The sequence below is a fragment of the Eleutherodactylus coqui genome, chromosome 1 (assembly GCF_035609145.1).
Source record: "Eleutherodactylus coqui strain aEleCoq1 chromosome 1, aEleCoq1.hap1, whole genome shotgun sequence".
NCBI lineage: Eukaryota > Metazoa > Chordata > Amphibia > Anura > Eleutherodactylidae > Eleutherodactylus > Eleutherodactylus coqui.
In genome coordinates, this window is record NC_089837.1 from 55,902,846 (window position 1) to 55,924,434 (window position 21,589).

Below are 21,589 nucleotides of genomic sequence, written 5' to 3' on the forward strand. Positions count from 1 at the left end.
GTGCTGATGGCTGCCCCCCAGTGGGGGGGGGGGGCAGTCTGGTGTCAGGTTCCACCAGTGGCGGCTTGGCTGTCCCTCCTGTGTCCCTAAAACGCCTACCAGGTGTAGAGGGGGCGCAGTGGGTGGTAGCCAAGCCTGCCAATCCTCCCACCCATCATGACAGTAATGCGGTCACAACAAAGCAAGTGAAAAGTACCACAAGTCCCAGAATGGCTGGGAAAATAGGCGGAGCTGGGGCTGCAAAGACAGCACCCACCAAAAATAATGCAGGACTTAAAACTAATTCTGTCGGTCTCCAGCTTCAGCCCGCTGGAAGCTCCCAGGACAAACCATCCAGCAAGTGTAATGTTAAAAACAAAAGTGAATCAGGTCCTGGTCCGGCAAGAGGAAAGGAAGGTATGAGTGGTGTGATGGATGTAACTGCTAGTACTACCGCTGCCCCTGCTCCCGTGGAGGCTCCGGATGCTCCCAACCCCGTGGGAGGTATGCCATCAGCTGTACAGGAGGGAGGGGATTCGGGTAATAGTCAGGGGATGGGCCGGGATCCAGTCACCCCTCCAGCGGCGACAACAGCTGGTAGAAGTTATGCCAGTGTCGCCGCTGGAGGGAGGGGGGATGCGTCCTCCTTGTCTTTGGGCTCTGGGGACGGCGTTTTGCAACGGCGCCTCCTGGAGGCCTTGAGGAGGGGGGAGAGCTCGATGAATGTAGGGGGCAGAGTTGTGGATTTGTCTCTCTGGGTGGAGAGACATGGTCTTGGTGCCTTCCGAGAACAACGGGGGGAGACCGTTTGGTCCCTGCCGACAAGCGGGCAGGACATTGGCTGTAGGAATGTGGCTCGTCTTCAGTGGAGAGGCAATGACGCATGCCCGTCCAGGAGTAAGGTGGTGGAGCTTCTGCTGAAGATGGGTTTCAGGGCAAATGACATCTATGCCCTGATCCATCCTTACGGCACGTCTGAGTTCGACATCAGCTTTGTTCGCCCAGAGGGCCTCGAGCTCTTTTGGGGGAACTACGAGTTGATGAAGGACGAGCCAGCTGGCGCGGTTTGCTTCACAAGTGGTAACCCGCCAGACTGGAGTCAAGAGAGTGACCGTTTTGACTCGTAACGAGTCCCTCTCTTGTTACGATATCATGACTTGGATAAGTCGGTACGGAGAGGTGGTGGATATGCCCAATAAGAACCGGGACGAACACGGCATCTGGTCCGGAGCCTGGATGTTTATGGTGAAACTTAAGCGTTCAGGGAATTCGGTGGCCCACATACCATCCGCGGCCTTCCTTGGCAGGGATCGTATCTTGGCCTTCTACCAGGGGCAGCCGAAGCTCTGTCACAAGTGCGGCGACCCCACACATTTGAGTGCAGCCTGTAATGTCATCAAGTGCGCTCTGTGTGGCGAGGTAGGTCATCTTGCGGCATCCTGTGCAGAGATTAGGTGTCACCTGTGTGGTGACCTCGGTCACCCATTCAGTCGCTGTCCGCGCTCTTTCGCCAATGCGGTCAGGGCCCCAGCAGAGGAGAGCCATGAGGTTGCTTCTGCAGGGGAGGGGACCAGCAGAGGCGATGGAGCCCAGGAGCCAAGGAAGAACAAACATGCTGGGGCAGCCAAGCTAAGGCGCCAAGAGAAGCGCGGAAGGGGCAGGGAGCTGGTGGAAACCCAGGTGGCAGGTGGGTCAATGCTGGCCCCTGCTCTGGACGCAAATCATGTGGCTGAGGCTCCAGGGGATAGGGAGCTGGATGAGGAGGTCAGGAGGATCCAAAGGGAGGAGGCTGCCACTTATTCAGATTCTTCCCACTATGAAAGTGTGGGTGAGGGCAAGGATGAGTGGCAAAAAAAAAGCGCAAGCAGGGCTCCAAGAAAATGAAAAAAAGGGAAGGGAAATATTCCCCTGCAATGGGCCAGGTGCAGGAAGGCAATCCAAACTCTCCTCTTGTTGGGCTCTCCAACAGGTACCAAGCTCTCTCGTCCTCGGAGGAGGCAGAGGTGTCTAGGACAAGCGTGGGGCCTACAGGGGGTGCTGAGCCTTCCTCTTGTGGGGGTTTGGTGACCTCCAGGGGGAGGGCTGGCCCAGAGCCCAGTGGCAAGGAGGACAAGGTTGAGGAGCCCCTTGCCATGGACCTTTCAGTGTCCAAGAAACGTGGCAAGGGGTCATCCTCAGACCCTGATGAGAAGGGGGGTGGAAAGAAGAAAGCCATCTAACTCAATCACCAATGATGGCGGCACCCGCTCTGTTGACGCTGGCATCCATTAATGTTGCCAGCATTAAATCTGATATGGCTAGGTTTGAGGCCTTTGATTTTCTCGGCCGCGTTGAAGCTGACATTTTGTTTTTGCAAGAGACCAGGCTGCCAAATTTGGCAGCTGTGCATAAGGCAAGGAGGGAATGGAGGTCTGGTCCATCTAACTGGTCTCTTGCGGTCGAGCCATATAGCGGAGTGGCAGTACTTTTTACCGCAGCGGTTGAATGCCGACGGGTTATCGAGTTAGAAATAGGGAGGTGCCTGATCCTGGATGTTCTCATGAAGGGACAAGAGCTTCGGCTAATCAACATCTATGGTCCCCAAACCAAGCGGGACCGCAAGGATCTCTTTATGAGGATCAATCCGTACCTTTTTACCAGTCGGCAGGTGATCTTTGGGGGTGACTTTAACGCAGTCACGAGGACCCGTGACAGGGGAGGCTCCCTAGGCAAGCTGACTTATGATAGCGTCGCGCTTAATAGCATAGCTAGCGAAGCTCGCCTGGTGGATGTCCACATCCGGCACACCCCGGCACAGAGATCCGGCACACGGGATCTCTGAACAGGTCCAGATCAGGGATTCTGGAAGTCGTCAGATCCTTCTACTCGCACCTTTTGGGAAAGAGGGATCTAGATCGAGATGTGATGTCGGCTTTCCTGGCTGAAGCTGTTCCTGAGCCAGGGGATGACATCTCCTTTAATATTTTGACAGAGGAGATCAACATAGAGGAAGTTAAACTGGCGATTGATGGGCTTGCGCTCAAAAAATCGCCAGGACCAGATGGCTTAACATCTGAGTACTATAAGACCTTTAAGGACCTCTTGAGTCCCCTCTTGACTGAGGTTTTCAATGAGTGTCTTTCCTCGGACACTCTCCCAAAGTCAATGAGGAGGTCGGCTTTGATCCTTCTGTCAAAGGGTAAAGACTCGAGCCGTATTGAGAACTGGCGTCCCATAGCGCTTCTCAATACGGACAGGAAGGTTCTGGCAAAAGTGCTGTCTAATCGGCTGGTCAAGTTTGCACCCCGGCTCCTCTCGGGCGCCCAGCATTGCTCTGTTCCAGGCCGTAGCACCTTTAGTGCCCGTCTAGGTGTCCGGGAGGCAGTGGAGCAGGGTAGGGCTGGTCACTGGGAGGGGTACTTGCTGTCCTTGGATCAGGCCAAAGCGTTTGATCGGGTTAATCACGAGTACCTCTGGTCTGTTCTTCTGAGATATGGCCTGCCAGTGGGGTTTGTCAATTGGCTCAAGACATTGTACGCGGGGGCTGAGACTTTCCCGCTAGTGAACGGTTGGGTCGGCCACCCATTTGAGGTTGGGTCTGGCGTCCGTCAGGGTTGTCCTCTGAGCCCCTTGCTGTACGTGTTTGCCATTGATCCTTTCCTTAGGATGATTGATGGTGGGCCTATGGCGGGGGTCGGGATGGATCGGGCGGTGCCGGAAGCCTCCCTCAGGGTGGCAGCGTACGCTGATGACGTCACCGTCTTTGTGTCCTCGAGGGGGGAGGCAGAGTACGTGATGGCAGAGGTGGATCGCTACTCGGAAGCATCCGGGTCCGGCATCAACTGGGATAAGTGCGAAAGTCTCTGGTTAGGAAGGGGAGATCCTACATTTTGTCTCCCGGACACTCTTCCAGTGCCCCAGGACTCGGCTAAAGTTCTCGGCATCAAATTTGGCCGGGGAGATTACCCCATGCAAAATTGGGTGGTCAGGCTCGATGGTGCCACTCAGAAGGTGGCCCAGTGGAAGGGGTGGTCTTTGACCCTTCGGGAAAGGGTTAACCTGATCAAAACATACCTGCTCCCTTTATTCATCTACCTGGGCAGCGTATGCATTTTGCCAGAACCTCTCTGGACCCGGGTCTACAACCTGTTCTTCCTAATGTTGTGGGGGAACAGGTTGAACCTAATTAGGAGAGATGTCACATATCGCACGAGGAGACTAGGGGGGTTATCTATGGTCAACCCCGTGGTGTTTCTCGTAAACACCTTTGTTAAGATCAATATAGGCAACCTCTGGCAAGAGAGGGCTCCTCCGTGGGTATTCTCCTGTTGGGGATGGCTTCGGTCTTTCTTCCAGGAATGGGAGACAGGAGGGCGAGTGAAGGATCTTCGCACGCCGCACGGGCATCTTCCGGCTTACGCTACCGTGGTTCTGAAGATGATACGTCGGTGGGGTCTGGGGATGTGGGAGATCAGAACTCTGTCGAGGAAACTCCTCGATAAGAGGGTTCTGTTGACCCATTTCCAGAAGCCCCTGGCGCTCAAGGACTGCCCAAGTCGGGACCTGGAGGGAGGGTTACGTTTATTGAATTCTGACAGGATCCCCTTGAAGTTTTGGGACTTGACTTGGCGCTGTTTCCACGGGAGACTGTATGTAAGGGGCAACTTGAAGAGCAGGCCACTGGTGGATAGGGGTTGCCCCCGCCAGGAGTGCAGCAACGTACTGGAAAGCATGGAGCATTTCCTGCTTCAGTGTCCCTTTAATACAGAGGTGTACAAACGGGTGGGAGCCTCCATTGGTTGGCCCAGGTTGGCACGCCTCTCGTATGCGGAATGGGTCTATGGGGCATTCGGGGACCTTGGTCGCAGGGACCGGTGCACTTTATTCTTAGTCAGCCTAGTGGTCAGGTTTCACATTTGGAACGCACGGTGTCTAGTCTCGACGGAAGAGAAAATCCTCCCCGTGGATGAGGTGAATAGAAACATCCTTGGTGACCTGGTGAAGGTGCGCTCTCTGGATTATGAGAGGTTGGGCACGACTAAGGCCTCTCTCCTATGGAGAGGGTTTGTATTTCGTTAGGGACAGTCTTCTTATTGTTAGGGTCTTTGTAGGGACAGAATAGGGAGAGGTAGGGACAGTTTTCTCTGAGGGTAAGTTTTAGGGAAGGAGTAGGGACATTGTAGGGACAGATTAACTATAGGGATAGTTTTTCCATTTGGTCGGTGCCCGGCTTATCATATCCAGTCCTGGTGGAGGGCTGTGTGTGACACTAGTAGAGTTTTTGTTTTTCGGTCAAAGATAAAGTATGTACGGCTGCAGGTAACTGAACCTTAGGCTTTCGGGTATTAATATGTAGTGTTGGTTTGTAGTTGTGTAGTATAAGAGATGTTATATGTTATGTTTTGTTTTGTATATAGGGCTAGGGGTTATAGATAGGTTGGGTGGGGGTTTATTGGGGGGGGGGGGGGGATTTATGCCTCAGCCGTAGCTTGACACATCCCGGACAGTGAACACTGGGCACGGACTGTTGGTGCGGGCGTGGCCCTCAGGCTGCGGCGGGCAGGGTGTGTATGCGGTGCAGCTCGGCTCGTCCTGGACATAGACATTGAGCACGGACTTGGGATGCAGGCGTGGCTCCCGTGGCTGCACCGTAGGGGGTTGTTTGGGGGGTGTGGTGGTTTGGTCTGGATATAGGGTTAGTTTAGAATTATGTAAGGTTTTATTCTTTAGGTGGTGGGCATTAAAAAGGAAAAAAAAAAAAAATTGCAAAAAAAAAAAAAAAAAAGGATTGGGTGGTTCTTATTGCTATTACTTTTGTTATGGTTGTTTGCATTAGTGTTATTATATAATTGCTTCGGTTATTAGTCGTTTTCTTTCTTCTTTTTTGGGATTTCTGGCTGGATCCTGTGAGTTAGGGATGTTTTCTTACATGTGTGTATATCATTATATGTAGTATGTAGTGTATATTGTTATATGTAATGTATATGTATTGGTGAGGATGAGTGAGTGTAGTTTTGGAGTGCAGGTTGGTGTTGTGTGCTGTGTGTATTGTTTGGACCAGATGGACCTTTTTCTTTTGTCCTGCAGTAAGGCAAAGTATGGATAACACAAGTGATAATTGGTTTTGGTTTTATGTTTATGCCAAGTGAGCGATATTTATGTTCTGTTTATTGTTATGTTTTTCACTTTTATAATAAAAAGATCTACAGGATGTAACTCAGGATCAGTACAGTATCAGTAATGTATGTACACAGTGACTCCACCAGTAGAATAGTGAGTGCAACTCTGGAGTAAGGTTGTGTTCTGAAGAGCTCTGCAGGATCCAGGGTGTGGTCTGCTTCCCAGGTGGAGACCTTGTTGAGAGCCCAGGAACAGTGCACGTTTCTGGGCTTTGTTTGTTATGCAGTCCCGCACCTCCTCACTCCGATCTCGGTCGGAGGGAGGGAGGACAGAGATGGCCGCAACAACCTCCGCAGTGGCATCGGTGGCTTCTGCAGCTCCAAGATGTTCTGCAGCAGCAGCGGCAAAATATAAGAAGCCAAGGACTGCAGGTGAGCCAGAGAAAAGGACTGTTCTAAGTCGTGGCAGCGGTGACACGGGCTCCAGTCGCAGGCGCAGTAACGCGGGCCAGTCCATCAGTGCGGCTGCATCCTGACAGCGCAGGCAGCGAGATGGTGACGCGTAGCCAGGCCCGGAGGAAGGCAGGTAAGCCACAGAAGCTGGCAAAGCCGGATAAGTGGAGTGATAGGCCAGAGGGAGAGTCTGTGGTAGAGCTGGCCTCCCGGCTGGCAAGAAGCATGGCCGAGTATGAGACTGCAGGGAAGCAGATGTTTCTGCAGAGGGAAAAACTGCGGTCTGCCAGGCTGCAAAGAGACCAGGCCACCTCTAAAGGCAAAAAGGCGGAAGTCTCTAAGGTGATACAGAAGTGCAAAGAATGCATTAAAGTGTGGAAAGATGTGAGAGAGCAGATCTTGGAGGAGAGCGGTCCCTTTAAAGAAAAGATCATGAATGATGATCGCTTTGCGAAGATGGCTGCAGGACGCAGCAACTCGCAGCAAACTGATCAGTCCAGTGATGGTGACGACAGCTCGGATGAGGACGACTACGAGGATGTACAGGAGAGTCTGGGGGAGCAGCCTGCGTGTTCGGCTGAACAAGCCGATGGAGGGAGTGGGTCCTCCTTGTCTCCAGGCTCTAGGGACGGCGTTTTGCAACAGCGCCTCTTGGAGGCTCTACGGAAAGGGGAGAGTTCAATTACAGTTGGAGGAAGAGAGATGGACCTATCTCTCTGGAAAGAGAGACATGGCTTGGGTGCCTTCCAAGAGCAAAAGGGGGAGACCGCATGGTCCCTACCGACACCCGGGCAGGACGCAGGTCGTAGGAATGTGGTCCGTCTTCATTGGAGGGGCAATGATGCATGTCCTCCAAGGGGGAAGGTAGTGGAGCTCCTACTGAAGATGGGCTTTAGAGCGGTTGACATCTTTGCCCTGATCCATCCCTTCGGCACGTCTGAGATTGACATCAGCTTCGTTCGCCCAGAGGGTCTAGAACTTTTCTGGGGGAACTACGAGCTGATGAAAAACGAGCCCGGCTGGCGAGACTTTGCCATCCAGGTGGTGTCTCGCCTGAACGATATCAAGAAAGTGACCGTTTTGACTCGTAACGAGTCACTTTCTTGCTTTGACATTATGACGTGGCTCAGTAGGTATGGAGAGGTGACGGAGATGCCCAGAAAGAACCGGGATGAGCACGGCATATGGTCCGGGGCCTGGACGTTCATGGTCAAGCTGAAGCGTTCAGGAAACTCAGTGGCACACATACCATCTGCAGCCTTCCTCGGCAGGGATCGTATCTTGGCCTTTTACCAGGGGCAGCCGAAGCTCTGCCACAGGTGCGGCGACCCCTCACACTTGAGTGCTGCTTGTAAGATCTTGAAGTGCGCTCTGTGTGGGGGTCTGGGTCATCTTGCCGCCTCCTGTACAGAGATTAGGTGTAACCTGTGTGGTGATCTCGGTTACCCATTTAGCCACTGTCCACGCTCCTTTGCCAATGCGGTCTCAGCCCCTACGGATGGGGGTCATGATGTGGCCTCCGGGGGTGAGGGGACCAGCAGAGGTGGGGGAGCTCAGGAGCCAGGGAAGAACCGGCAAAAGACGGCTGCTCAGCAGAGGCGTCAGGAGAAGTGCAGATGTAGCAGGGAGCTGATAGGAGCGCCCACAACGGGTGGGTCGATGGTGGCCCCTGTTCCAGAAGCAAATCTCGCGGCTGAGGCTTTGAGGGACAGCGAGTTAGATGAAGAGGACAGGAGGATCCAGAGGGAGGAGACCAACTCTGCAGATTCCTCCCACTATGAAAGTGTGGATGAGGAAGGCAAGAGGTGGTTAGAAAAAAGGCGTAAGCTAGGTGCCACGAGGAGGAAGCGAAGGGGGGATTCAAGATCTTCTCCCACCCCGGGCCAAGTACTGGAAGGGGAAGCCTGCTCACCTCCAGTTGGACACTCCAATAGGTTCCGAGCCCTTCAAGACATCTCTTCCTCCTCTGAGGGGGAAGGAAAGGGCAAGGTTCCTGGGGCAAAAAAAGGGTCAACAGGGGGCGCTGAGTCTCCTTCTCGTGGAGGCATAGTTCCTACAGGGGAGGAGGCGACTCTAGAGCCTGGAAACAAGGACGACGGGGTCAGGGGATCCCTTGCTATGGACACATCTATGTCCAAAAAAAGAAGCAAGGGACTTTCCTCTGACCCCGAGGAAGGGGGTGTGAGGAAGAAAGCCATCTAATTTAATCACTCATGATGGCGGCACCCACTCCGCTTACTCTGGCATCAATTAACGTTGCCAGCATTAAGTCAGATACGGCTAGATTTGCAGCCTTTGATTTTCTCAGCCGAGTTGAAGCTGACATTTTATTTTTGCAGGAGACAAGGCTGTCCGATTGGCAGCCATACATAAGGCAAAAAGGGAGTGGAGGTCAGGCCCTTCCTACTGGTCTCTTGTGGCCGAGCCGTATAGCGGAGTGGCGGTCCTTTTTACCGCAGCGGTTGAATGCCGACGAGTTATTGAATTAGAAATGGGAAGGTGCCTGATCTTAGATGTCCTCATGAGGGGACAAGAATTAAGACTTGTTAACATCTATGGTCCCCAGTCAAAAAAGGACAGGAAGAGTCTCTTTATGAGGATCAAGCCCTACCTTTTTACCAGCCGCCAAGTTGTCTTTGGAGGTGACTTTAATGCAGTCACAAGAGCCCGCGATAGGGGAGGCTCTGGAGACAGGCGGTTGACTTTTGACAGCGTCACACTTAATAGCATAGCTAGCGAGGCTCGCCTGGTGGATGTCCACATCCGGCACACCCCAGGCCACGAGGGATTCACCTATTATAGAGGTCAGAGCAGGTCCAGAATAGACAGGTTTTATTTGAAGGAGGAAGCCATCTCTTCACCAGTGTCCGTTGTTGAGGTGGAATTCTCCGACCACTGTCTAATATTGTTTTCTCTGAATGTTGCAGAGACCCCCCGGATGGGCAGAGGTTTTTGGAGACTGAATTCGTCACTCCTGGAGGAAGCAGAGATAAGACAGTCCTTTGAGGATTTTCTGCAGAGCCAGGTACCATTACTGGATCTCTGTAGCAGTAAGTTAGAGTGGTGGGAGATGTTCAAGAGGAGAGCGGCAAGGTTCTTCCGAGAGCTCTCCAACCTCAGATGCCTGGACAGGCACCGCCTGTACAACGGCCTGAGGAGGAAACTCGAACATCTCGTTTCGACTGGAGGTAGCCGCGAGGAGATCTCCAGAGTGAAATCTTTGCTCAAGAAATGCCAGGACGATAGACACGCATCCTTGGTTTTTGAGAGAGATTTCGGGAAGTACCGCTCGCCCGACCCTTACAGAAACTGTAGGATGTCAGTGAATAGTAAAGTGGTCACTGGACTGATTGACAGTACGGGGTCCCTGAATCGATCCAGATCAGGGATTCTGGAGGTCGTCAGATCCTACTACTCGCAATTCTTGGGAAAGAGGGATCTAGATTCAGAAGGGATGTCGGCTTTCCTGGCTGAAACTGTCCCTGAGCCGGGGGTAGACACCTCTCTTGATGTTTTGACAGAGGAGATCAACATAGAGGAAGTTAAACTGGCGATTGATGGGCTCCGGCTCAAAAAAATCGCCAGGACCGGATGGACTAACATCTGAGTATTATAAGACCTTCAAGGACCTCTTGAGTCCCCTCTTGACTGAGGTATTCAATGAGTGTCTTTCCTCGGGCACTCTGCCTAGTTCAATGAGGAGGTCAGCTTTGATCCTTCTGTCAAAGGGTAAAGACTCGAGCCGTATTGAGAACTGGCGTCCCATAGCGCTTCTCAATACGGACAGGAAGGTTCTGGCAAAAGTGCTGTTTAATCGGCTGGTCAAGTTTGCACCCCGGCTCCTCTCGGGGGCGCAGCATTGCTCTGTTCCAGGCCGTAGCACCTTTAGCGCTGTTCTCGGTGTCCGGGAGGCAGTGGAGCAGGGTAGGGCTGGTCACTGGGAGGGGTACCTGCTGTCCTTGGATCAGGCCAAAGCGTTTGATCGGGTTAATCACGAGTACCTCTGGTCCGTCCTTCTGAGATACGGCCTGCCAGTGGGGTTTGTTGATTGGCTGCGAACATTGTATGCAGGGGCTGAGACTTTCCCGCTGGTGAACGGTTGGCCCGGCCGCCCTTTTGAGGTGGGGTCCGGCGTCCATCAGGGCTGTCCTCTAAGCCCCCTGTTGTATGCGTTTGCGATAGATCCCTTCCTTAGGAGGGTTGATTGTGGACCTATAGCAGGGGTCGGGATGGACCGGGCGGTGCCGGAGGCTACCCTGAGGGCAGTGGCATACGCCGATGATGTCACGCTCTTCGTGTCCTCGAGAGAGGAGGCGGAGTTTGTGGTGTCGGAGGTGGACCGCTACTCGGAAGCTTCCGGGTCTATGGTCAACTGGGATAAGTGTGAAAGTCTCTGGTTAGGAAGGGGGGATCCTACGTTTGATCTCCCGGACACCCTTCCGGTGCCCCAAACTTCAGCAAAAGTACTTGGCATCAAATTCGGCCAGGGGGATTACCCCATGCAAAATTGGGTGGACAGGCTGGATGGTGCAACTCACAAGGTAAATCAGTGGAAGGGTTGGTCTTTGACCCTTCGGGAAAGAATTAGCCTGATCAAAACATACCTGCTCCCGTTATTCATCTACCTGGGCAGCGTATGCATTTTGCCAGAACCTCTCTGGACTCGGGTCTACAACCTGTTCTTCCTAATGTTGTGGGGGAATAGGTTGAACCTGATCAGGAGAGATGTTACATACCGCACGAGGAGACTAGGGGGGTTGTCTATGGTCAACCCCGTGGTGTTTCTTGTAAACACTTTTTTTAAGATCAACATAGGCAACCTCTGGCAAGAGAGGGCTCCTCCGTGGGTCTACTCCTGCAGGGGATGGTTTCGGCCCTTCTTCCAGGAATGGGAGACAGGAGGGCGAGTGAAGGACCTTCGCACGCAGCACGGACATCTCCCGGCTTACGCTACCTTGGTTCTGAAGGTGATACGCCGGTGGGGTCTGGGGATGTGGGAGATCAGGACTCTGACGAGGAGGCTCCTTGACGAAAGAGTCCTGTTGACCCATTTCCAGAAGCCCCTGGCGCTCAAGGACTGCCCAAGTCGGGACCTGGAGGGAGGGTTACGTTTACTGAATTCAACCCGGGTCCCCTTGAAGTTTTGGGACTTGGCTTGGCGCTGCTTTCACGGGAGACTGTATGTAAGGGGTAACTTGAAGAGCAGGCCTCTGATTGACAGGGGTTGCCCCCGTCAGGAGTGCAGCGACGTGCTGGAAAGCATGGAGCATTTCCTGCTTCAGTGCCCCTTTAATACAGAGGTATACCAACGGGTAGGGGTCTCCATAGGCTGGCCTCAGCTGGCACACCTCTCCTATGCGGAGTGGGCTTATGGAGCGTTCAGAGGCCTTGGTGGCAGGGACCGCTGCACTTTATTTCTAGTTAGCCTAGTGGTCAGGTTCCACATCTGGAGTGCACGGTGTTTAATCTCGACGGAGCTGAAAGTCCTCCCCGTGGATACGGTATGTAGGAACATCCTGGGTGACCTGGTGAAGGTGCGTTCTTTGGAGTATGAGAGGCTGGGCACATCTAAAGCTTCTCTCCTATGGAGAGGGCTTGTATTCCGTTAGGGACAGTTTGTTTTTCTTAATTTTCTAGGGGCAGAGTAGGGAGAGAATAGGGACAGGATAGGGAGAGAGGAGGGATAGGGCAGGGACAGGTTTCCATGAAGGGTCAGACTGAGGGGCAGACTAAGGACAGTCTAGGGCAAATTAGGGAAAGAATAGGGAGAAAATGCAAGGGATAGTACATTGTGATGTCTGTGCCCGGCTTATCACCTCCAATCCCGGTGGCGGGCTGTGAGTGCACCATAAAGCTTTTTGTTTTGATTTGGGCAAAATGGAGTGAAGTAGGGCTGCAGGTGAGCCGACCTTAGGCTTTCGGGTTATGTTAATATATATCGTGTATGTCATGCATATTGGTTATTGTATGTTTTATATGTATATATTCACGTTCTGGGTGGTAGTTAGGTTGGGTGGGGGGTTGGGGGGGAGTGGTTTCACGCCTTGAGCCGTAGCCTGGCACGTCCCGAACATTGAACTCTGGGCACGGACTGGTGGAGCGGGCATGGCCCCCAGGCTGCGGCAGGCAGAGTGTTGTACAGTTTATATATATTTTTTTTAAAAAAACCCTGGTGTGGCTTGGCACGTCCCGAACATTGAACTCTGGGCACGGACTGATGGAGCAGGCATGGCCCCCGAGCTGCACTGGGGACCCAAAAAAAAAAAAAATTAATTTTTGAAAAACTATTTCTTTAGTTATTTTTGTATGCCGGTTGGCTTGGTCTTTATTTTCATATTTAGTTAATTATCGGTATATATATATGTTATGTTTACGTTATTGCCTAATTTTGTTTATGATGGGGTTTCAGTGCGGTACGGCTGGACCTGTAGTTTTAGTTTTAGTTTTATCTTCTGGATAGCTGGATGCTCTTCTTTTAGGTATATTGTGTTTTGCTTTGAGTGTGTGTGCGAGTGTGCGGCTGGGGGGAGGGGAGTCCAGACATGGGGTTTCTTTTGTTTGTGGACCATGGACTCTGGGTGAAGGGCCTTATCTCTGTATACGGTTGTATTATTATTATTTACTATTGTTACAGTTTGCTTTTATTGTTATGTTTTATACTTTTATAATAAAAGATCTACAGGATGTAACTCAGGATCAGTACAGGATAAGTAATGTATGTACAGAGTGACTCCACCAGTAGAATAGCGAGTGCAGCTCTGGAGTATAATACAGGATGTAACTCAGGATCAGTATAGGATAAGTAATGTATGTACACAGTGACTCCACCAGCAGAGTAGTGAGTGCAGCTCTGGAGCATAATACAGGCTGTAACTCAGGATCAGTACAGGATAAGTAATGTATGTACACAGTGACTCCACCAGCAGAACAGTGAGTGCAGCTCTGCAGTATAATACAGGATGTAACTCAGGATCAGTACAAGGATAAGTAATGTATGTACACAGTGACTCCACCAGCAGAATAGTGAGTGCAGCTCTAGAGTATAATACAAGATGTAACTCAGGATCAGTACAAGGATAAGTAATGTATGTACACAGCGACTCCACCAACAGAATAGTGAGTGCAGCTCTAGAGTATAATACAAGATGTAACTCAGGATCAGTACAAGGATAAGTAATGTATGTACACAGTGACTCCACCAGCAGAATAGTGAGTGCAGCTCTAGAGTATAATACAAGATGTAACTCAGGATCAGTACAAGGATAAGTAATGTATGAATACAGTGACTCCACCAGAATAGTGAGTGCAGCTCTGGAGTATAATACAGGATGTAACTCAGGATCAGTACAGGATAAGTAATGTATGTACACTGTGACTCCACCAGCAGAATAGTGAGTGCAGCTCTGGAGTATAATACAGGATGTAACTCAGGATCAGTACAGGATAAGTGATGGATGTACACAGTGACTCCACCAGCAGAATAGTGAGTGCAGCTCTGGAGTATATTACAGGATGTAACTCAGGATCAGTACAAGGAGTGACTCCATAGAACATATGGTATTTTACAAGGAGTTTTAGTGGTTTAACTGAACGCTATTTAGGTTTGTGCAATCATTAATTTATTGTAGTAGGTTTAGAAGCCCTTTAAATAAATCATCTTCTGCCTTTTTATGACAAATTGTGAATCTAATCGGTGCTTTCCAGGAAAGATAACAGCGAACTATGATTTGTGGGCCAAGGCTGTATAAGTAAATGACCCTTAAGTCTGCGGTTTGCAGCCAGTCGGCATCTTGTCCCACACAATGTTATATGATACAAAAACGTTAGCAATAGCAGTCAAGGTCATCATTCTGTCAGCGGCGTGGAGCGCATCCAGCACATACACGGCCATCAACACTCATTTTCCCCTTTCAATCTCTGATTCATATGACAACAATGAGAAATATGTGAGGCAATGGATGGCATCACATCACACCGCCGTGTGCAGGAGTGACCTGGACTTTCCACTGTGACACTGGACTGATTAAGTTAACGAGATGCCACATAATACTTTGTGCTAAGGGGCTCAATTAACTAGCGAGAACAAAGAGGAGGCGGCCCGTTAAGAGGCTTACCGTGATAACCTCTATGAAATATTAAAGAGCATTTTCCCTGAACATCAAAGAAATCCCTGAGTCGCCTCAGTCACCAGTTATATCGTTTCTGGGAAATCCGGTTGACAACCAATATGGCCTCCGTTCCTCCAGTTCTGGAGTCATCTTGCCTTCCCAGGTGGCTACATTGAAAACATGTCTAATCATGCTGTAACATTGGGTGTATCACTACAATTACGTAATTATTACATAACAACGCTAAAGTTGCCAATCTTGATTCTGGGAAAGCTGGGTGATGACTATTATGGTTCCCATTACCGATTTTGTCGTTCTGCTTTCCTGAGATCCTGAATGGCAAATATAGCTAATTAAAGAAAGTCTGTCACCTGATTCCAGCATTATGTCGGCATGGAAGGAAAAGGAAGGATTTTATATTGTAGAATTTTATAGATATTTTTTTGCTGTACTACTTTCAAAAAATAAAATATTTTCTGAGAACAATTAAATTATTTTCTGCCGCCATAACTTTTTTTTACTTTACTGTCAACATACTTGTATGCGGGCTCATTTTTTTCAGGACGTCCAGTAGATTATATTGGCACCATTTTGGAGTACATATGACTTTGTGATGGCTTTTTATTAAAGGGGTTGTCCCGCGAAAGCAAGTGGGTCTATACACTTCTGTATGGCCATATTAATGCACTTTGTAATGTATATTGTGCATTAATTTTGAGCCATACAGAAGTTATCAAAAATTTTTTACTTACCTGTTCCGTTGCTAGCGTCCTCTTTTCCATGGAGCCGACTAATTTTCAGCGTCTAATCGCCGGATTAGATGCGCTTGCGCAGTCCGGTCTTCTTCTTTTCTGAATGGGGCCGCTCGTGCCGGAGAGCAGCTCCTTGTAGCTCCGCCCCATCACGTGCCGATTCCAGCCAATCAGGAGGCTGGAATCGGCAATGGACCGCACAGAAGCCCTGCGGTCCACCGAGGGAGAAGATCCCGGCGGCCATCTTCACCAGGTAAGTAAGAAGTCACCGGAGCGCGGGGATTCAGGTAAGCACTGTCCGGTTTTCTTGTTTAACCCCTGCATCGGGGTTGTCTCGCGCCGAACGGGGGGGGCTGTTGGAAAAAAAAAAAAACCCGTTTCGGCGCGGGACAACCCCTTTAAATATTTTCTTGGAGGCTAGATGACCCCCCCAAAAAAAAGCACAATTCTGATGTTGCGTTAATTTGTGTTTTTCTGACGACATTCCCCGCGCGGGACAAATAATGCATTACTTTCATAGAACAGACTTTTACGCACTCAGTGATACTAAATAGGTTTTTGTTTTGGTATTGTTTTGATTTTTTAAATTATAAATATAGGAAAAGGTTTTTTTTTACTTATACTTCCTATTATTTTTTTGTAGTGATCATTAAAATTTTTTTTACTAATTTTTCAAATTTTTTTTCGTCCCTATACGGGACTTAAATTTGAAGTTGTTTGATTCTCCATGCTGTATAATGTAAGGGCGCCCACCCACTGGCGATTTTTTTCCCTGCAAAATTCGCAGCATTTTTTTCTCTGCAGGGGTCTATGGGACTTGTAATGTTAAAATCGCGATCGCGCAAAATCGCAATTTACCGCGAAATCGCGATTTTGCGCGATCGCGATTTTAACATTACAAGTCCCATAGACCCCTGCAGAGAAAAAAATGCTGCGAATTTCGCAGGGAAAAAAAAAATCGCCAGTGGGTGGGCGCCCTAATACCAAAGTACCACGATTTCAGAGGCATTCGATCAAGCCACACGCCACAGGCATGACTTGATAAGCAATTTGCAATGGCAACTCTGGGGGCCTTCAGAAAGCCCCAATCTGCCATGGTAACCACACAACACGTCGCGATCGCATTACAGGAGGTGGGGTGTTTGGGACCCTTAACCCTTTCCAATCCACTGTCTGACGTCTAAAGACATTCTGATTGAAGGCTGTACAGCTCCGATGTCAGAAGACGTCCGGCAGGATATTCTTATTGTATATTACTGACCGCTCTGTTGTCGAGCGCCTCTCCAGCATGTCCCATACCGCAGTACTGGCCCTAGCCAGCAGGTGGCGCCACTGTATAATGGCAGAAAGAGAAAGCCCCCTAGGAAACCCTGAATCCAAAATTGGATTGCAAAGGGTTAACTTTGATCACTGTTAGGTCATATGCCCGTGTGAGTGCATTCTTATTGGGAAATGTTTGGGTTTTGTAGAAAGAGATAATCACTCTGTATATCCTGAGATTTGGGAGTAGAGAATAAAAATAGTCAAAAAGCAGCGGTCATTGGGACCTCCTAGTGATATTATTGGAGGACACTGCAGAACAAACAACTTCGTAAAAAATATTAGCCAGGGAGCTACTGAACTCGAGGAGGAATGAGGGGCCCTGGTTTATATCGTATTTGGCTACTATTTTTTTATATTCTCCTGAAGTGTGCAGATGAGGCGCACATTTTAGGCTAAATAAGACCAAAATTAAAAAGTAGGTAGGACATTTTCTAGGGAAAAAAAAGCATCGATCCGACATCTGGTATATATTCTTAAAAGGGGCTTTTGAAAGTTAAAACGTGGCCTATGGGGCTGCTCATTTATATTGCGTCAATTCTGTACTGGCAGGTCTACTCCAATATACAGTAAGGGGCTTCATGTATAATAAGCCCACAGCAAAACTGCATTATAAACATGTCACTAATGTCAGGGGGATGATAAAATAGCGCAAGTACCTGACGCCCCCTACGGGCACCGCAGTGTTTGCCATTAGAGATCACCCAGCATCTGTTCCCTGTGCAGAAGCCCACATTACATTAACTCATAGATGATGGAACAGAAGGTTATAATACTTCCTATTTGGGGTATTATATGAGGAATATGCTCTCAGCAAAAAGTTTTCGTAGCTTTAAGAGATAAGCTGACCTTATCGACCTAATGTAAGTGTCTCAGATGATAGAGAGGGGCAATTAACTTGTGTCAAGAGGGTCGAACGCTGGAAGCAGATGTCACCGAGTCCCGCTGACATCAATATTTCCATAGCTCCTTATCCTCTGGCAGCTGCTGATTATTAAAGGGAAATACTTCACAATGGAACTGGTATGTCAAGAAGATTTTTTCGGCTGTGAGACTGACGAACGCATTAGGAACAGATATGAATTATAAATACATTGAGCGAGTACCTGTTTGGGAACAGGATCCAAGAGCTGGAAATCATACTTGTAGAGCATCATAACGACCAGCATTTGGATTTCCATTAGTGCAAACCACCTGAAGAAAAGTATACGCATATAAGCTTTAGAGACAAGGTTATATATATATGGCTCAATCAATCTAATACAGAACAACTCCTATAACCTGGTGTCAATAGTATCTAGCAGTTCCCTCTGGGGTGTATATGAGAAGCAATTTAGATACAGTTCAGTGTTATTTAACTAAGGAATATGCAAAATGTGTGTGCAAAAAAGGGATCCGAACCATGGCCACTTAGAGAAGAAGACTTAAAGGGATCCAGTCAAAAAGACAGCACCAGTGACATAACAAAAAGGACAAAAGCAGTCACATCACAGAAGAGACACAGCCAGTGACATAACAGAGACAAGACAACACCAGTGACATCACAGATAGGACAGAACCAGTGACAATAGAAACAGGACAGAACCAGTGACATAACAAAAAGGACAAAAGCAGTCACATCACAGAAGAGACACAGCCAGTGACATAACAGAGACAAGACAACACCAGTGACATTACAGAAACAAGACAGCCCCAGTGACATCACAGATAGGATAGACCAGTGACATTAGAAAGAGGACAGAACCAGTGACATCACAAAAAGGACAGAATCAGTCATATCACAGAAGGGACAGAGCCAGTGACATCACAGAGACAAGACAACACCAGTGACATCACCGATAGGACAGAACCAGTGACAATAGAAACAGGACAGAACCAGTGACATCACAAAAAGGACAGAATCAGTCATATCACAGAAGGGACAGAGCCAGTGACATAACAGAGACTAAACAAAACCAGTGACATCACAAAAAGGACAAAAGCAGTCACATCACAGAAGAGACACAGCCAGTGACATCACAGAGACAAGACAACACCAGTGACATTATAGAAACAAGACAGCCCCGGTGACATCACAGATAGGACAGAACCAGTGACATTAGAAAGAGGACAGAACCAGTGACATCACAAAAAGGACAGAATCAGTCATATCACAGAAGGGACAGAGCCAGTGACATAACAGAGACTACACAAAACCAGTGACATCACAGAAAGGACAGAGCCAGTGACATCCGATAAGAAAGAACCATTGAGATCATAAAGTGGGAAGAACCAGTAACAATAACAGAAAGGACAGAACCAGTGACATTGTATAGACTAGACAACACCAGTGACATCACAGAGAGAAGACACAACCAGCTACATCATAAAAACCAAGCAACCACTCACATTACAGAAACAAGACAGAACCGGTGATGTCACAGCGAGAAAGCAGAACCAGTGACGTCACAGAGAAAAGGCAAACTTTTTAACATCACAAAGAGAAGATAGAACTAATAACAGAGTAGAGATAAAACTACTGATATTGCCCCCCCAAAAAACCACGCTACCAGGTCCCATTGATTTTATGTGCAAATACACAGTGAATACATATGTAGCATGTAAATTCATTTGCGCAATCCCATTGACTACATTGAGCTATTTCAGTCTCTAATACGTCCCAAAAGAGGACATATTGTGAATTTTATCATTCGCGTAAATAAATAAATACCTGGAAAATACAGGTCTGAATGCCCCAAAGCAAATCAATGGGTATTCAAACGCTGTGTGATTGAGGCCTTAAAGTCATAAAGCTAATGATATTAGTGAAGAATTTGCATCGCCAAGAGAAGACACTAGAAAAATTGTTGAGGGAAGTGAATCCCTGACAAGCAAAGAATGGTAATGAATGGAAACCAGAACCTTCCCCCAAACAAAATGAACTAGTGACATCACCAAAAAGCAGCTGTATTACTGACATCACATAATTGTTAAGGAGCTAGTGACATCAGTAGTATAGGGTAACACAACTTAACCCCTTCATCACATGCTCCCAATATCTCCAGAATCAATGCAAAGGTTATCCTAACACAACATAACAGTCCATGTACAGTTGACACTGAGGGAGGAGCTTCAGGAGGTCATGTGGTCATGGCATGGACATACTTAGGTTCTCTGAACAGCCTCTCGCAGTGTCGACCGTCTAAGATGATAAACATGAGTCTGATACTGTCTGCCCGATTTCCCAGGAGACCCAGTGATCTCAAGCCTCAGCCAAAAATAAACTATGTGAAAAATGGAAGATATTTTAGTCCATGATTAACTCATTCGTTGTTCAGCGGCGAAGTTGTATGATGTAGACTATAGAAATTATAACAATCCGTATCCAAAAATATCCTCAAAACACAAGCTGACCTCCAATGCCAAAAAATACACTTTCCCATCAATGTCAACCTCTTGCCACACTTTTGCTCTCGTACTTGCTACAAAAGTAACAAGTATCCTGTTACCTCAAGGAAAATAGCTGTATAATTCCGTATCACCATGGGTTAATGGATTTTGTGTATCTGGACTTTACGAAAGCATTTGATATAAAATGAGAATGCTTGGTCTGGGCGAGAATATGTGTAAGTGGCTAAGTAACTGGTCAGTGATAGAAAGCAGAGATTGGTTATAAATGGTACATACTATGCTTCTCTTAATACATCCCAGAATTGTGTTTGTTTTTTTTTTGTTACTGCATCACATTGTTGACTCATGTTCAGTCTATGATCTATTAGTATACCCAAGTCTTTTTCACATGTGCTGCTGCTTAACCCAGTTCCTTCCATTCTGTATGTGCTTTTCTCATTTTTCTTGCCCCCATCATTCATTCAGGGAGAGCTGCCTGTGATTGGCTATGCACCTCAGCCAATCACATTCAGCTCTTTCAGCAGGCGGGGATTTTAAATCGCCTGCTGACAGATCAGCACCACAGTGCAGGGGACAGCAGGAGAAGACATGGCAGAGCCCCAGTAGCTGAAGCAAGGTGAGTATCTATTTTTTTTGTTTTTTAAAGCACGTTTACTGGATTTTCAGGGAAGGGCTTATATTTAAAGCACTTCCCTGAAATCAATTGAAGGGGTTGCCGGCAGCACAATTCTCAATCACAGCCGACGTGTGACAGCTGCGGTAGGGAATTAAAAAATTCCTCTGCTGCATCTGTCACAGATGTGGTAGATGTAGCAGCAGGGAACTCTTTTAACTAGCGGGATGACGGCAGTGGCGGAGAGGTAAGTATTTTTTTTATTTTTTGTACACTAAAGTCTTTCTTTTTCAGGGAAGGGCTTATATGTAAAGCCCTTCCCTGAAAAAGAATGCAGGGGTGCCAGCAGACCATTGTTTTCAATGGAGCCGACGGCAGCAGCCGCAGCTCCATTGAAAACAATGCATGCATTGATGCGTGCAATGATGTCATTGAATGGCTGTGATTGGCTGACGGCGCGTGAGTTAGCCAATCACAGCATTAGCTTTTTGGAGGCGGGGATTTCAAGCCCCGCATCCAGAAAGCAATGCTCTGTCGGGGACGAGGAGGGAGCGACAGCCTGCAGCAGCGCCGCAGAACGCCGGAGAAGGTGAATACTGTTTGTTTTTTTTTGACACTTTTTTTTTTGTATAGCCGGCGTACAAGACGACCCCCGACTGCAGAGCAGATTTTTCGTGGTTAAAAGGTCGTCTTATACGCTAGAATATACGGTATGTTATAATCATTAATAACTTCAGAAGGGTCGCTGATCAGGGGATTATTTTGATTGGAGTCAGGAATTTTTTTCCCTTAAATGGGGGAATATTGACTTCTACCTCACTGGGTTTATTTTTGCCTTCCTCTGGATCAACATTGGGGGATAATAGGATGAACTGG

The 21,589-nt window shown here is 48.5% G+C and overlaps 1 protein-coding gene across 2 annotated transcripts in view; it reads right to left on the minus strand.

Annotated features, from left to right (window-relative positions):
* The window catches only part of CYP39A1 (cytochrome P450 family 39 subfamily A member 1), a 66,481-nt gene that overhangs the window by 8,289 nt on the left and 36,603 nt on the right, over positions 1-21,589 (minus strand). For both annotated transcript variants that reach the window (XM_066589164.1, XM_066589165.1), the window contains one exon: positions 17,817-17,904. In XM_066589164.1, the coding sequence (XP_066445261.1) occupies positions 17,817-17,904 (88 nt within the window). The remainder of the gene's footprint in view (positions 1-17,816; positions 17,905-21,589) is intronic.